Here is a 17,742-nt window from a genome sequence, read left to right as displayed (position 1 = left end):
CAAGAACAGATCTGAAATCTGTTCTTGGAGAACAGATCTGAATCTGTTCTTGGAGAACAGATTCAGATCTGCTCTCCAAGAGCAGATTCCAATGGGTCAGCGGCGGGCGGCGGGTGGTGGTCGGCGGCGGGTGCGGTGAGTGGTTCGGGTTGGCGGGCGGATTGACCGTGGGTTGGGTTTGATTAAGTAAATTTGATTTGGTTTAATTTTTTAGGGGGTATTTTGGGTGTTTCAATTTTGTTTTGACATTAAATGACGTGTCAATTAACATGTGGCGCCACTATTTATTTTTTTCCAAAAAAAAGGACAGCCGCCAAAACCAAAAGGGTAATTTCGTCTATAAGGGCCGTGAATGGCGCCGCCACAAAGGTTGGGGGGTTTAGGGAAGCTTTTGAAAGGTTGGGGGGTTTACGGAAGGTTAGGGTAAAAGTCGAGGACCGTCGGTGATTATTAGCCTCACTTAATATGGAACTCATGGATTGCCCAATATGCTGTGAACCCTTAACAACTCCAATTATTCAGGTTTTTACCCATTTATTTATCTTTACCGTTTACTGTTATTTATTTCTGTAATTGTATTGTTTAATAATTGTATTTTTTCTGTAACTAAATTTAGTGTGAAAATGGGCATGCAACATGCAACTCATGCTCGGAGAAGACTCAGAAGTGCCATTCTTGCACCCTGCCTATCAGAAGAATGAGGAACCGGATTCTTGAAGATGTTGCTGACTCTTTGAGAGTTTGTTGCTCGTTCAAGAATTATGGATGCCCAGCAACTGTGAGGTACCCCGAAAAGAGCAACCACGAAAAGTTCTGTTCTTTCATAGAGTGCTCATGCCCCATTGAAGTTTGCAATGTTAAGGGAACCTCTGAAATGATTTATGCTCACTGTAAAGTGATGCATAAAGATTTTGTGAAGCCGTTTGTTTTTGGTCGTAAATTCCCTGTTTCTGTTCGGCTGAATGATAATTTCTTTATTCTCCAAGAGGAAAACACAGACATTGTGTTTGTTCTGAACAACACAACGTGTTCTTATGGGAATATTCTTACAATCTGTTGTCTTGCACCGTCACAAGCTGGATGCTGCCCCTATGAAATTGAAGTGAATGCCAACTCAAGTCACAAGTTTCACAGTACTACCCAGAACATTCAAGGCACCGGCAATTACTATCGTTCTTTTTCAGGGTTCCTTCTTGATAGTGACCACGAATTTTTTGCTGACGGTATGATCAAGATGGAGTTTTGTGTTTATCGCGCACCGGAGCTTGCTTAAGAGGATGACCTGTTTATGTAGTCTTGTTTATGTATTTTTTGGTTAATTTTGGTGAAGATGGATATTTTTGTTCTTGTTTTTGTTCTTGTTCAGGGTTAATTTTGGTGAAGATGGATGTTAATGTAATTTTTTTCTAAACGTTCTGAAATGTTTGAATATTTAATGAAGTCAATTATTAATCTTACTTTTATGCTTGTTTATATGTCTTTACAAATTATATTTTACATGTTCTGTAAGTAGTGTAAGTAATGTATGTTCTATATGTTTTATGTATATTTTTTTGTCCAGCGTAACAAATATCAGGGTCCACTACTCAATCCATTTTAAAAAGTCAGGGACCTTATGTGAACAAAAGTATAAGAATGAAAGACAGTGGTCATGCATGAACCATACGTATTTCATTTCTCTAAAAATAAATTTATAAAATTTCCAACATATAAGTGTCTTTGAATAAAATAACAACATATCAGGAAATAATAAACAATGCTAAATTATGAAATAGCACATATAAAAAACATATAAGTGTTTTAAAATAAAATAACAACAATATCCGGAAATACAAAACAACGCTACATTTATTTGTTCTTTCGTTTTTATTTGTTCTTCTGTTTTTTGCTGCACCCTTCTTCTGGACCTTCAGCCACATCAGATGGGCCTTCAGCAGCAGCAATCTCCACTTCCAAGGCTTCTACTTGGCCCTCATCTTCAGTGCCGTACCACTCTAGCAACAATAATTCATCACCTGGACCTTCTTCAACTCCCGCGGCATCTTCAACTGCCTCCACTGGACCATCTTCAACTGGCTCAAATGGACCATCTTCTTCAATTTCTTTCAATTCTAACTTGGGTCCACTCTCAGGCACCAAATTATGCACATCATCAGAGGTTAAATATCGAACGTAGACATCAACCACACCTTCTTTTAGTGCAGCCCTTGCCATCTCCTCAACATCTCTATCATGTTCAAGAGGTTTTATCCCTCGATGATAGTCCAACTCTGGCTGCCTCCAATAATACATAACCAGCCCCTTCACTCCAATTTTTTTGGCCCACAAATCAAGCCTATTCAGTGACAGTTGGGAAATGTCAAAACATCTTGCACACACGTCGCCCCACAAATAACCACCTTCTCCAAATTCTCCATCATAGTGCAGAACAATTTCCAGGATCTCAGAATCCACTTCCACAGTACGGGCTGTTCAAACAAACAATATGGAGACATTCATTCACAGACATTATGCAAAACAAATCAACAAATTTTACAACCAACTTGAGAATAACTTCCCCAAAAAAACATACCCATAAACCTAAAAATTTACAATAAACCTAAAATCACAATTTCAAGTACCCAAAAACACATACCCAAAAACCAACAAAATTACCCTAAACACTAAAATTAAAATTCGAACCTGGCCGTTTCTTCCCTTTCGTGTCATCACTGCCGAAGAAGATCTTTTCTTTTCCCATTATCTTCTTAGCCTGTTTTACCATATAAAGATATCAATACCAAAAAAGTGTGCACATGACAGTAACTTTATAAAAATTGATCAACCATTTTTTTCCATACCCGGATTTGTTCTTCCTCGAAATGCAACGCAGGCGAACTACAGAACGAGAGAAAATGAAGAGCAACCAAACGACGATGACAAACGTCTAGGTCAGAGGAGATGGGAAATAGAAAAAGACTGATTTCAAAAACAAATATAATGAAGAAGAAAGAGTATGTCAGAAAGAAGATGAAAGAGAGAGAAAATTTACCGAGCGGTTAATTTTTTTTTTTGATTTTAAAATTTGAAAAGTCAACCGACATGTCAGAGGGAGGAACTGTTGCCACTGACAGAGGACAGGTCACGTGGGTCGACAGGTGGCGAGGAAAACGCATGCAAACGATTAAATCGTTGGCGGCGCCGCGATTTTGTGTTTTTTTTTCCAGAAGGGCCGTGAATGGCGCCGCCATAAAGGTCAGGGGGTTTAGTGAAGCTTTTGAAAGGTGAGGGGGTTTAGGGAAGCTTAGTGCAAAGGTCGAGGACCGTCCATGATTATTAGCCGGATTCTTTCGGTGACCATACTAGAAACTTAGAATTATTCTAGCGATCTACTCATTAATCGGAAGTTTCATCAGAATTCAAGATCTTGTAAGATTATGACAAGTGTAAACTCTCTTCCTTTCGTTATGAGAGTTTTACTTCTCTTCATTACAAAAATAGCTTCAGATCTTCAGTTCAGTTGGGTGATGTTGTTTTCTCTGATCTAGTTGTTTTCTCTGAGTTTGAAGCCGAAAATTTACAGCTTTAACTACCTATCGTAGAGCTTGTGTCATTCTCTGATTTTTTTAGTTCCATTTTTGAAATCAATTCTTCTTTTATGATTCATGTTACGAAGACTGCATGCTGTTCAAACTTGAAGGACTAGAAACTAAATAGGATGGTTAATGGTGTTTATAAATTGGTTTTCAAAGTGCTTTCTAGCTGATTAGCTCCTTTACTTCCATCATTAGGGAGCTCACCGCCATGACAATAATGATCAAGGTGAGGACAAAATAAGGGCTTAAAAATAACCAATGCGACTTTTATGGCAAACAATGTCACTATGCTTGCGATTGTTGGTACAAGAAAGTTGAAGGAAATGTAAAGAAAATTGGGATTTTTAAACATCGTGCCACCATGGAATTATCGGAATGCGGAAGGAGAGCGAATCTATGGAAGAACAAGCATTTACCACGGTGAATGGTTATCTTGTCAATTATGATGATGATTAGATTCTGGATTCTCGATGCTCCAATTATGAGTAGCGATAAAGAAAAATTTCTAAACATTATAAAGGAAACATAGTAAGATAGTATTTGTTGAGGGAGAATGTTAAAGAGCACAGACTTACTTTTCAAATTTCTCCAAATATCTAGTATTTTTTAATTTTTGTTATTAAAGAGAAAGGCCAAATGTACAATTGGACCCTCACGTTTGGTTCGGTTTTGAATTTAGACCCTAATGAACTTTTTTTTCGATGGAGGTACTTAATATTATAAAAAAAATTCAAATCGGACCCTCCGAACCTAAAATGCCACGTGTCCGTTAGTGACTGGCATACTTAGCGCTGACATATTAGGTTTGATGGTTCACATTTGTCAATCATTAATGGACATGTGTTATTTTGGGTTCGGAGGGTCCGATTTGAAATTTTTTTATAACGTTAAGTACCTCCATCGGAAAAAAAAGTTTATTAGGGTCCAAATTTAAAACCGAACCAAACGTGAAGGTTCAATATGTACATTTAGCCAAAGAGAAATTAAGAAGCATCTAAAAATAATAAAATAGAAACAACTAGAAAACCATCCACCGCGATATAAAGGCCATATAAAATGGGATGGTCCCTCTACTTTGTACATGTGAACAAGAAGAAAGTAAAGCATAAGTGAGTCTATCCATTATGAGCGACGTGAGTGTATTATAAACAAGAGTAATTTGTACTATTTCCTTAGTACTACAAATAGAAAATCTTTTGTTCAATTAAGTCCTCCAATTTACTACATCTTCGTCCCAAAAAAACGATGGCAATCAGTATTCCAGAGGCAACCATAGGATCAAGTGGCCAAAAAATTCCAATTCTAGGGTTTGGCACAGCTGATTTTCCATTTGGTTCATCATATGAAGTAGTGAAAGAATCGGTTATTAATGCAATTGAAGCTGGCTATAGACACTTCGACACAGCTGCCGCGTACCAGTCGGAGAAGCCTCTCGGTGACGCCATTGCTGAATCTTTGAAGCTCGGTTTAATTCGATCACGCGATGAGTTATTTATCACCTCAAAGTTATTTCCCAGCGACGCTTACCCCGGTCTTGTTATTCCTGCACTGCAACAGACTCTTGAGTAATGTTTTATACTCAAATCGATGGTTTCAACGTTTCCGACATGTTTTCGAAACGACAACGCAGGAAAACCGACACAAAATGCGTCGGACAATTTCTGCAATCAAAGAAAATAGATAACTTTTTTCCTATATATAAAGAAATTTGCTTTACATATTGAGATATTGGATAGGAAATATAATTTAATATTAACATTATATATTATTTATATGCAAACAGATGGATTTTTTCTATATATAATTGGGGAGAACGCTTGCGGGAGAAATTGAACTCACGGCTATGGCAGTTTACTGTCCGGCTTTTATACCATTTAAGTTATAACTCGTTAAATTTAATCATTTTTCATATAGTTTAATCGATTTTGGTGCAGAAATCTCGGATTGGAGTATCTGGATTTATATCTGATTCACTTTCCGGCGAGTTTGAAAGCAGGATGTGGGTTCCCTTTTGAACCAGAAGATATAGTTGCAATGGATATGGAAGCTGTTTGGAAGGACATGGAAGAGGGTCAAATTCTTGGCCTTACAAAATCAATCGGAGTTAGTAACTTTACGTGCAAGAAAATTGAGATGTTACTCTCCACCGCAAGAATCCCGCCCGCCGTCAATCAAGTATGTATATCTTTATTTGTTTACATGCATAACTCATCTCAAATAACGACCCTAACGTTAGTACTAAAAAACACAAAAATATATACAACATTAAACGAAAATATTAACGGAATGGTCATATTTGGTAATTTTTAAGATGTTTGAGTTATTTTTGCACCTTTTTTCTATAATAAAAAAGGAATCCAACAAAATAAAAAATGGTTCCTTGTTTTTGGACCAATTCGAGTCAGGTTTTGAGTTTGATCTATCTATAGTCCGAACATGTCCGTGAATAGCTCTAGCGAACGAGCAAGTAAGCCGATTTGGTTAATGTTTTATTTGCTGAGAATTAATGAGAAAGCTCCGTTAATTCTCTCAATTATATAAGTATATAATTAATATAGCTTATTTTTCTTTATTTTATTATGCGGACTAAAAGGTTTTTCTACATAAAATGTCCCCATCAGGACCACATGATATTTTTGGCATGATGAATATATAGGATTATTTGTATAGAATAAAAAATGTTGTGTTTTTTGCGATTAAAACATATAATTTAAAACGTAGCATCCCTCTAATCTTTTAAAAAAATTCATCATATAGTCTAGTGCCGTTTTAGGCGGTTTTTCTGCAAAAAAAAAAACAATATTGTTTTAGCTGTTTCAAATGAATATAATGACATCGGATAAGACATTTGGGCTGTAAAATGACAAAAAAATGAAAAGTTAAGACTTTTTCATACGGAAAAATGAAAAGTAAATTTCCTTTCTATACCAAATTTAAATCGCATAAAACACTAAAGGTTGAAATTTTATATAGAAATAACCTAAATATATATTGTATCTTGATCTTTAGTTTTAAAAAAAATGGCATATAGTGATTTGACTACTTTGTTATTGTTTCATGAAAGGTGGAGATAAATCCTTTATGGCAGCAGGAAAAATTAAGAAAATATTGTGAGAAAAAGGGTATTCACATAACAGCTTATTCTGTATTAGGAGGTAGAGGAACCCCTTGGGGTGCCAACAAAGTGATGGAATCTGAGGTCCTCAATCAGATTGCCTCTGCTAGAGGCAAGACACTGCCCCAGGTACGTAATTCAGACCACTAATTAAAGACGGGGGACTACTTGATTGAATCGAAAACCGGCCAGTTGTCCATTAAAAAAAATCTAATCGAACTAGATTAAACCAGAAAAATTAGATCAAACTGGTGGTTGATCCGGTAAACCGACGGTTGAATTGAATGAGGAAATAGCGACAAACAAATCAGTCAGTAAACTTTTTGATAAATAAATTAAATTGGCGGTTGAATTGATTAAACCGGAATCGATGGCCAAACAAATTTGGCTACCGGTTTGATTTTAAAACACTGATTTACACTCAACCTAAATATGTCATTTGTTTTGCCTCGTCAATCATATTTATACAAAATTTACATTGCTTACAATAATTGTAGTTAATTTGTTTTGCCTCATCAATCATATTTGTTCAGGCTGCTTTAAAACCATATGACATCTCAACGAAAAAAAAAATGGTCAATTGAGATGTCATATGGTTTAAATAAATTAAGTTTTAAAAATATTGAGTTGATTTTAAAAAATTGAATAGAACTTCAACAAATTGGCCAAATTATAATAAATTATTTTCTTTAAATTTTTTTGGATAGATTCAAAAAGTCGAATAAATTTGAATTGTTTACACCCTTAAATCATTTTTAAACAGCTATTAAACTGAAAATTTTGTAGTAGTAGTAGTATACATTAATTAATCAGCTTGAGATAATTATATTTTTTCTTTAAAAATCCATTAGTTAGTCTTGATTAATTCTTGGTCTAATTTAGTTTGTTCATGTATGGTGATTAAGGTTTGCCTGAGATGGGTGTACGAGCAAGGTGTTAGTTTGGTCGTAAAAAGTTTTAATAAGGAAAGAATGAAAGAAAATCTCAAAATATTTGAATGGAAGCTGAATGCAGAAGATTTACAAAAGATCGACCAAATTCCACAACAAAGAAGCTGTCCAACAAATCATTTTGTCTCAGAAAATGGTCCCTATAAATCCCTCTTGGAGCTATGGGATGGAGAGGTGTAACGCTTATGAAATGAAAATTTTATTGGAAAATTATGCGGTTGGTGTAGGCTTTTTCAATAGTTCATCGTGTAATTTTAAAACAGCCTTCAAACAATAGTTAAAATGTCTACTTATAAATGCATTCTTATTGTGATTTTAAGATAATATTTGATATTTATATTTTCTATAAATAAGATATTATTATTTTTAATTAACTATTATTTTAATTATTATTTAATATTTAAATTATACTACGAGTTACGTGTGAAACACATAAAACGACATTAATTATTATAAACGATCTCGAGATTTTACTCAAACATGTTATCTATTCAAATATCTATATCCCCATGTCAAAAACTTCAGATAAGTTCTCATTGGTTTTTTAACTCTACTTATGTTATATAGTTATCATCTGCAAACTTGTGTCTTTCTTACCACTAATCTACACATGCTAATTGGCTTTTTACCAATTTTAAATTCTTATCATCTCCAAATTAGTGTCTTCCTTACTGCTAATCTACACCGTAAATGATACTAACATAAATATTATTGTTGAGATTTTAGTTGAATTTAAAAAAAAAAGTGTTTAATCTTTTATTTGTGTAACTCTTTTTTTTTTAGTACAGGGTCCATGAGGTTTCCTGAACAGGTCTCAACTATGAGACGGCACCTTTAAGCCTTCCACATTCAGACTAATCCCCACTCGAGCCGTGTAGGTCCCTTGCGGGAGACAAACTCTGGCCCCAAGTTTTAAACGGCTGCATATATGAGTACGGTTCGAACCCGCGACCTCACTTAACTCTTCTAAACTCATATAACAATGGCTATATTTTCCATGCAAATAAATTTAGTATTAATGGCTCTTTAAGTTGTTTCCTTCCTATCCTCTTATAAAACATTTCCTTTTCATTAGTGATAACACAGCACATCTAGTAGGGGCGAAGCAACCTCGCCAGTAACGAACATCGCTAAGTCAAGCATTTCACCGACCTGACGACAACGTCCGACCTTCTCAAAATCATAGATCACACGACTTGGGGGGTCACCGGATCGATGGGCATCCGAACATCATCCGAGACATTCAGGGCTGATAAGGTCGGACCAAGGATTCTATCCGGGTTCCGGGTTATATTCGCCTCAGGCCCGATCCGAGCTCCGGGTTTATAGGCCCGAAAGATCGGATCAAACGACCCGAGCTTCGGGATATTCTCAAATACCAGAAACATGATAACTTGGTCCCCAAGTTATCCGGGCTTCAAGGCCCGACCGGGCTCCGAGATCCTGTCCAAAAGCACACGCTCATGTACCAGATCCTGAGACCACAGAAGATCTTCTGACAGGTACATGAGGAATGTTCCCTCTGACACACCCAACAAACCGCGCCTCCCGCAAGGATATTCTGCCCCGTCGGCATAACTGATTTCTGGGACCGCATGGCTCACAGCCTGCCAGCAAGGCAGGTTTGTCCTTAAACCCTAACTATAAATAGAGGGTTTAAGGACAAACCCTAGGTAACTTCTTTTCTCTATTCTTAGAATTACTCTTTCTCTTCTTCTTCTTCCCCTACTTGAAATACTTACTTGAGCGTCGGAGTGAACGTCCGGTGACCCCCACCGGAGTTCCTTCTGACCTCTGTTCTGTTTGTGGTGTGCAGGCTGATAGAAGCTCGGATTCCAGTTAGTGATTTATCAATTAGCAAATACACCGAAAATCAAAATGTTTTTTGAGTTAAAAAAAATTGGAGTATTCTTTGAATTAAAAGAAAACATATAATTTTTTCTGAGTTAAAAGAATTCCTAAACAATATTTGAGATTGTACTTCGAACAGTGATACACAATGCAGTGATCATCGCATCAATTCTGAATGGGTGTTTTATCCTGAAGACGGCGTGGATAATAGGCTTCCTTGCACCTCTGAGCAGCGTCGCAAAACATTTTAAAAAGAGAGATTTAGTCCGCGACTCAGCCAGATTCTATTGGTAATTCGTTCCAATTTTATTAAGTGTTGAAACAAATTAATTTTATTATTTTTAGTTATTTATCTAACAGTTTCAATAATTTTAAGACGTTACATTTTGTGTTGGATACCGATGGATTTTCTGATTTTGTGATTTTCACCACAGCTGCAAGTAGTTGGGTACCGAGAAGTTTGTCTTTCTGTTTACAGCAGTTCAACCTATTTTGATAAACTCTGATTTGAACTAATGTATGAGATATATGTGTGAAAAGCTGCGTGTTTTCTAAAATTGTTTGACCAGTTGTTTGAGAGATACGCTGGTTTTATGTTTTTAGCATTGCATTGGAAACGGAGCAGGTACGTCATTTGAGATTGATGTTTGCGCTCTGTTTTCTTGAAATACAATCAGGGTTTTACAACCCAGTTCTCGTACTATTAGCATTGTATATGGACAAAGCTAATATGTTATGTGAAATGACAATTGTGCCCGATGTCTAGAGATACAATCACAATTTGCGATCGCGTTTTCAATAAAGGTTTTAAAATGTTTCAGCAACGAGAAAGCAAACTTTTTTATGTTTTAAACGCAAAAAATATGTAAACGTTTTTAGACTTGCTACAGGTTTCGGAGCAACCACTCTCATTCCTTAGCGCCAGTCTCGGCTCGAGTTTCGGGTGTACGTCATATGAGATTGATGTTTGCGCTCTAATTTCTTGAAGTACAATCAGGGTTTTACAACCCAGTTTTCTTACTATTATATTGTATTTGGACAAGGTTAATATGTAATGTGAAATAACAATTGTGCCCTGATGTCTAGAGATACAATCACAGTTTGCGATCGCATTTTCAATAAAGGTTTTAAAATGTTTCTGCAACGTGATTGCAAATTTTTTTATGTTTTATAGGCAAAAAATCTGTAAAGGTTTTTAGGCTTGCTACGGGTATCGGAGCAACCACTCCCAATTTCTAGCGCCGATCTCAGCTCGAGTTTCAGGTGGAAATGAGGTTGTGATAAAGTTGGTATTAGAGCAATGGTTCTCGGACTCGAGAATTTAAAAACATTGCTGACACATGAAAATAAAGTATGGGGTAAGTGTCACAAGTACTCATAGGCACTACTGCAGCACATAGGATTCGAGTCATATCTTCTACACACATTCTTATGTTCCATAGGTTCTCAGCATTACTTTCAGGAATATAAGACTGGGATATACGCTTGCGTGTGGTCTAAACGATTCGATATCGATGCTTGAATATCAAGCATGAAATAATGTGAAGATAATGTCGAACTTATTCAATAATAGTATAAGAGACAATTGACAGAGGAAGTACGAATTCAGATAAGTAGTGGTTGTGGAGAAATCTTACTGGTTACATAATTTAGGGTACATAGAAAATTTACAAGTCAAATAATTTAACTAAAAAATTAAATTGTATTTAGTCCTTAAATTTATTTTTAATATACGTATAAATAAAATTTATATTTTTATAAGATATAATAGTTTAATTAGTCATGTTAAAGAATGTCTTACTTTTATTAATTTTTAATAACAGTCATTTTTTTAAATTTTCTTGCTTCCAGTATTTTATAAAATTAAAAATTAAATGTTGAAAAGTTAAGAGTTGAATATATATTAATCACTAAGTCAATATTGAATGTCATAATTTATTTGATAACTTTCATTGTTAATATATTAAATTTTTTCATAGTAGATTTTATTATTTCCTTCATAGATATATTGGTGGAGCCAAGATCTGAATCATTATTAGTAAAAATTAATTATGTTTAAGATGTCCTTTCAATCGGACTCGTTCAAAAACAGTAGTCGGTTTGCAATTTAAAATAACCATTGAATAGCGGACGGATCGCCGAGTTGCATAACTAATAAACTCTGTTAATGTGACTGGCGAGTATTAATACAAATTTTTATTATTTGATTGAAATTTTTATTTTGTACTTCTTGAATTTATTTTTTATGTAATCATTGATCAAGTTGGATTTTTACTTCTTTATTAATGAAACATTTATTATAAAAAAAAATTAAAAAAATTAGAAACAGTAGTAATGTTAAAAGATATTAAATTTAAATTACTAAATCTCAAAAGAAGTAATTATTATTTATATATAAGTTAAAATAAATTTAAAAACTAACTAAAATATGATTTTATTATAAATTTGCATTTTAGATGATTAACAATAAAATAAATAAAAATACTAATATATTAGTAACAAAGTAATGAATTTAATTTAAAATAAAAATATAAAATTATAATTTATGCATATGTCACATGTCACATGTCACATGTGAAAGGTGTCAAAGCAATTGATTATATAAAAAAGGGAAAAGGGGCAAATATGCCCCTATCGTTTAGGGTATAGAGCAAATAGACACTCTTTGAATTTCAGATCTCAATTAAGCCCCTAACGTTTCAAAAGCAGACCATATAAGCCCCTGTTTTTAACAACGTTAATGAAACGTTAGTTTCCGCATACGTGGACTGTCCATGTCATATTCCACGTGTCCAAAAGGAGGCAAATATGCCCTTATGATTAAAAGTGGGAGCAAATATGCCCCTATGGTTTAGGATGAGAGCATATAGGCCCTTTATGATTTTTTGATCTCAATTAAGCCCCTGAAGTTTCAAAATCAGCACATTCAAGCCCCTTTATTTAACATCGTTAACGAAACACTATATTATTACTTCATGCCTACGTGAAATTTCTATATCATTTAATATCACAGATAAAATTTTCTACATGTCCTCATTTTAAGTTAAAAAAATATTTTATTTTTTAAATAAAAATTTAGGGATCTTTTCAAACTTTTTTCATGTGGGGGCTTCAGACCAATGGTGTACATAGTTCTTTTTTACAACAACGGGTCTATTTAAACCTAACTAGATTCGAACAGACATACATACGGTGTGTTTGTTAGTTCGAAGAGGAAAGATATAATATGAAAAAAGTTTGAAAAGATCTCTAAAATTTTATTTAAAAGATAAAATGTTTTTTGAATTTAAAAACGAGTAGAACACATGGAAATTTTCATATGAGATATTAAATGATATGGACATTTCATGTAGGCATGAAATAACAACGTAGAGCGTTTCGTTAACGATGTTAGATAAAGGGGCTTGGATGTGCTGATGTTGAAACTTCAGGGGTTTAACTGAGATCAAAAATTCATAAAGGGCCTATTTGCTCCCATCCTAAACCATAGGGGCATATTTGCTCCCGCCTTAAACCATAAGGGCATATTTGCTCTATTTTGACCAAGTATAATATAACATGGACATTCCACGTAAGCGGAAACTAACGTTTCGTTAATGCTGTTAAACAGAGGGGCTTATATGATCTGGTTTTGAAACGTTAGGGGCTTAATTGAGATCCGAAATTCAAAGAGGGCCTACTTGCTCCATATCCTAAACGATAGGGGCATATTTGCCCCTTTTCCCTATAAAAAATTGATTTTTGTTTTTAAACAATGTAAATGAGGGGAAAATCATGGCCACTGTAGGTGGCTACGTGATTGACTCTACTTAATCAGGTGCATATCTGTAAGTTTACTTTTGAGTTCTGACCACTTCAAAGTTCAAACTTCAAACTTCAAACTATCGCCACCGATATTTAAAGATTTAATTTTAATGTCGAAAAAATATTAAATATTTAATTTAAATTAATTTTTTTAATTTTATAATAATAGCTAAATTAATTTTTTTATTGCAATAATAATTAAATTTAATTTTTTTTATTATAAATTTGACTATCAGTTTGGCTATTGTTACAACAAAAAAATACAATTTGACTATTATTATAAAAATTAAAAAATTTGATTTAGATATCAAGAAATCATAAAAATTTGACTTGTTTTATATAACTATTTTAAAATTTAGTCGTAAATGATAAAAATTATAAAAATTCAAATTTAAAATATGAAATTTAAATTTAAATTTAAATTTTTTTGACATAATTATAAAAAAATTCAAATTAAAAAAATTAAAAGAAGACGTAAATCTTTAACTATCTTTTTATAAATGAAAAATAGAAAAACTTATGTTATTGTTAGTCTTATAATAGCACCATCCTATATTGTACTGGAAGCAAATATTTTGACTTAGACTAAGTTGCCTATATATGATGACATTTCAAAGAACATAAAGAATCAGAAAAAACACCGGAAAATCTCTGTTCGGAGGAGAGTACCGGCGCCGATGACGATACCTGAGGTTTCTCTAAGCTCATGCAAGAAAACCATGCCGGTCATCGGACTGGGCACGTCGTCAGACCCTACTGCTGACACAGAAACTACAAAAGCCGCTGTAATTGAAGCCATTAAAGCAGGCTACCGTCACTTTGACACGGCGTTTGCTTACCGGTCGGAGCAAGGTGTCGGAGAAGGAATAGCGGAGGCTTTAAAAACTGGTCTTATAAAATGTAGAGATGAGCTTTTTGTTACTTCTAAGCTATGGAGTAGCTTTGCTGATAAAGATATGGTGGTGCCTGCTATTCAGATGAGTCTCAAGTAATTACTAATTCTACACTTTGGTTATTATTATTTTTCGTTTTTTACTTATTTTAACTAAACTTTTTTAAAAAAATTTAGTTTGAATGATTTGATTTTACTTTAGCTAAATTTAATTGAACTAATTCCGTCTGACTTTACTTGGCGCAGCCGTTGAATGGTGGAATTGATCATAATATTTCATGTAATGGTTGTCATGTAAATAAAGGGCAAAGTCAATTTATGCATCTATAAGACTAAACTCATCAAAAAGTTCCTACACTATTATCTTTTATTTCACTTGGTCTTTAACAAAAAAATTACATTTAAATAGTTTATCATTTAGTTTGTATACTTATAATTCTTTTGCATATGAAACTACGGAAAAACGTCGCCGTTTTAAATGCATGAAACGACAATATCTTATAGTTCTTAAAAGGACCACAAATAAATAGTTAAAGGTTTACTTAAATGATCAAGTTAAATAAAAGACAATAGCACGGGGACTTTATGATGGATTTGGCCTATCTATAATTGTGATTCAATTAATAAAATATCCTTAGACATCATTTTAACAATATGGTCCATTAATTCTAAAAATTATAAAAATTATATTGAAAAAAGCAATTATTCAAAAAAGAATATTGAAAAGGCAAAGACACAATTCAATATTTTAAGTTATTTTATGATAAGTTTGTCCATTTTTTGATAAATAAAATATAGATTTTGTAGTAATACACATAGTTTAATAAAAATATAAATTTTCATATAATTTTTAATATTTTGGTAAATAATCTTCATATGATTAGATATATTTTTCAATAAAATTAGTTTTTTTCTTTAATTATGGACTAACTTACCATAAAATTAAGTTAAATGACTAATAAATATTTTATTTTTATCAAATTGAACCATCATCTCTATTATGTATTGTTTGGATATAGTTTACAGACGATCAAATTAATTTTTTGAAATATATAATCAATTTAGTGATAGGTATAGATAAAATCATTTTACCTATATAAAATCACACTCTTTTGATTCAACTCGACGGATTTTATTGCAATTAAAATAAATTTACGTTGATTTTGAATGTAGGAATCTTCAGTTGGAGTATCTAGATTTGTACCTTATTCATTGGCCATTAAAGCTAAGCCAAAATGTTCGTTCACTACCCACAACAGAAGACAATATATTTCCTTTAGATATTCAGTCGGTATGGGAAGGCATGGGAGAATGCAAAACCCTCGGCTTAACAAAGGCTATTGGCGTAAGTAACTTCTCCCGCAAGAAACTCGAACAGCTCTTGTCCGCCGCTAAAATTCCTCCGGCAGTCAATCAAGTGAGTAGAGAATCTATTACTCAAGATAGTTTACATTATATCTAAGGCACCGTTTGGATTGAGGGTTTTTAAAATCTATGGATTTTAGCAAAATCGATGGATTTTAAATCAATGAAATTTAAATCCATAGATTTTAAAATTCCATCGTTTGGATTGAATATAAAATCAATGGATTTTTAATATTATTTATGGAAAATAATAAATAGTATAACAATCCATCATCTATAAAAAATGGTGGACTTGTACTTTCCCACCTAGTAGGTGGGAAATCAAAACCCTCAAAAATGATGGATTGTAGAAAATGAGGGAATTTATAAATCCATGGATTCTATTAATTTTTTTTCTAGACAAACGATAGATTGTGTCCAAATCAATGGATTGTTTAGAATCCATTGTTTAGAATCCATCAATCCAAACGGTGCCTAAATGTTTTTGTTTAACGGCCAATGAGCAATTCGTGATTTTTTTACGTCCAACAGTTTTGGCGAGAAAATATGTCACAATGTTATAAATATTTGGTTTTAGTATAAATATATATGACCAACTCGAATCCTGCCTCCGTAACTAAAAAATTGAGACTTTAAAAGTCGTACTCTATCTTTGGCAAAAAAAATCGGTATAGCTTCCGCCACAACGGAAATGTTGTTTCATGTTTTGTGGATATGCAGGTGGAGATGAACCCGGTTTGGCAGCAAAAGGAACTGAGGAAATTCTGTAAGGAAAACGGCATTCTTATTACGGCTTACTGTCCTCTGGGTGCAAATGGAACTAAATGGGGTGACAACAGAATAATAGAATGTGATGTGCTTGAAGAAATTGCCAAAGCTAAAGGAAAAACCACTGCTCAGGTTCTTACTCGTAGGGGCATGGCTCGGTTATTCTTTTAACCGAGCCATGCCAGTTTTTTAAGAAATTAAATTATTATGAACTAAACTAAACTAGTTGATTCAGTTGTTTTTTTCCAGTCTGGTTAGTTATTTCTAATAGAATTTAACCGAAACTATTCTATGTGCAAAATCAAACTGATCTAAAAAATCAAAAATTACACGAAATTTGTCGATTTAGTTTGGTTTGGTTTTTGAACACCCGCGTAAGTAATTAAAGAATGTTTAAAATTATTTAAAATCTGAATTGTGCATGTATATGATAAAATGCAGGTATCATTGAGATGGGTGTATGAGCAAGGGGTGAGTTTGGTGACAAAAAGTTTCAATAAAGAGAGGATGAAGCAAAACCTTGAGATATTTGATTGGTCATTGAGTGAGAAGGAATCGGAAAAGATTAATCAGCTTCCTCAACGTAAAGGGGTTCTATTTGTTAATTTATTGGGTCCTCACCAATTTGTTCGACAGATTGATGCAGAGCTTTAAAGATTTAATGGCGAAAAAAAATTCAAACATTTACGACTTGTTATAATTTAATCCAAACTGTTTTATTTTTATAATAATAGCCAAATTATATTTTTCCGTTATAATAATAGCCAAATTGTTGGCCAGATTGTTATCTTCAATTAGACTATTAGGCTATTATTGCAACAGAAAAATACAATTTGCCTATTATTACAAATATTTAAATTAAATATAACAAATCATAAAAATTTAAAAAAAAATTACTGTTAGGCCAGCTTTAAAAGAACGTTACGAGATTTATTTTATCAAACTCTGTTATTACCACTATTGTTCTTCTTGTTTCTGGTTTGAGTTGATGCTATGGATAATTTTTGTTATGCTTCATATTGGAAAAATGGTGTTTCCACCATCTGAATTACGGAATTTTTTTTATCTATATCGAATCTTCATAAACCACTGTCGCATAAAATCTGCTATCAAAAAATTGTGAAATAAATTCATATCGATGCAGTTTATTAGTCTGCTGTAAATTTAAAGAAGACAGCTACTTGATCAAGGTAATATTAGAAAATTATTAAATTAAAATAGCTCAAGTTTGAAAGTCTCAAAATTATAGAATTAAAATCAAGTTTGAAAGTTTGAAAATTATCGAAATAAAATAGCACAAGTTTGAAACTTTCAAAAGTCAATTTTGCCAATGTAGTATGTCAAATGTGCATATATAGTCAGCATACCAATAATCTGAAAAATAAATATTATGTCTCCATCTAATTAAAAAAAAAATCTTTT

The 17,742-nt window shown here is 33.3% G+C and overlaps 4 protein-coding genes across 4 annotated transcripts; 3 read left to right on the top strand and 1 right to left on the bottom strand.

Annotated features, from left to right (window-relative positions):
* The first annotated feature begins 463 nt into the window (after positions 1-463).
* LOC126681063 (E3 ubiquitin-protein ligase SINA-like 10) lies at positions 464-1,445 on the top strand. The gene is made up of 2 exons (XM_050376439.1): positions 464-522; positions 617-1,445. The coding sequence occupies exons 1-2, from the start codon at positions 466-468 to the stop codon at positions 1,271-1,273; spliced, it is 714 nt and encodes a 237-aa protein (XP_050232396.1). The 5' UTR covers positions 464-465; the 3' UTR covers positions 1,274-1,445.
* A 294-nt stretch (positions 1,446-1,739) lies between these two features.
* LOC126681064 (uncharacterized) lies at positions 1,740-3,060 on the bottom strand. Its single transcript, XM_050376440.2, has 3 exons — positions 2,841-3,060; positions 2,683-2,752; positions 1,740-2,468 (listed from the first exon to the last, which is right to left on the bottom strand). The coding sequence occupies exons 2-3, from the start codon at positions 2,738-2,740 to the stop codon at positions 1,867-1,869; spliced, it is 660 nt and encodes a 219-aa protein (XP_050232397.1). The 5' UTR covers positions 2,741-2,752; positions 2,841-3,060; the 3' UTR covers positions 1,740-1,866.
* Positions 3,061-4,652: 1,592 nt separating this feature from the next.
* Positions 4,653-7,964, top strand: LOC126681062 (non-functional NADPH-dependent codeinone reductase 2-like). The gene is made up of 4 exons (XM_050376437.2): positions 4,653-5,140; positions 5,510-5,750; positions 6,640-6,819; positions 7,596-7,964. The coding sequence occupies exons 1-4, from the start codon at positions 4,821-4,823 to the stop codon at positions 7,818-7,820; spliced, it is 966 nt and encodes a 321-aa protein (XP_050232394.1). The 5' UTR covers positions 4,653-4,820; the 3' UTR covers positions 7,821-7,964.
* Positions 7,965-13,845: 5,881 nt separating this feature from the next.
* Positions 13,846-17,389, top strand: LOC126680207 (D-galacturonate reductase-like). The gene is made up of 4 exons (XM_050375265.2): positions 13,846-14,283; positions 15,361-15,604; positions 16,273-16,452; positions 16,762-17,389. Exons 1-4 carry the CDS (start codon positions 13,973-13,975, stop codon positions 16,972-16,974), a joined length of 948 nt encoding a protein of 315 aa, XP_050231222.1. The 5' UTR covers positions 13,846-13,972; the 3' UTR covers positions 16,975-17,389.
* Positions 17,390-17,742: the final 353 nt, after the last annotated feature.

This window comes from Mercurialis annua, linkage group LG5 (genome assembly GCF_937616625.2).
Source record: "Mercurialis annua linkage group LG5, ddMerAnnu1.2, whole genome shotgun sequence".
Classification (NCBI taxonomy): domain Eukaryota; kingdom Viridiplantae; phylum Streptophyta; class Magnoliopsida; order Malpighiales; family Euphorbiaceae; genus Mercurialis; species Mercurialis annua.
The sequence above is the reverse complement of the archived record's forward strand: the minus strand, read 5'-3'. Positions and strand labels throughout refer to the sequence as shown.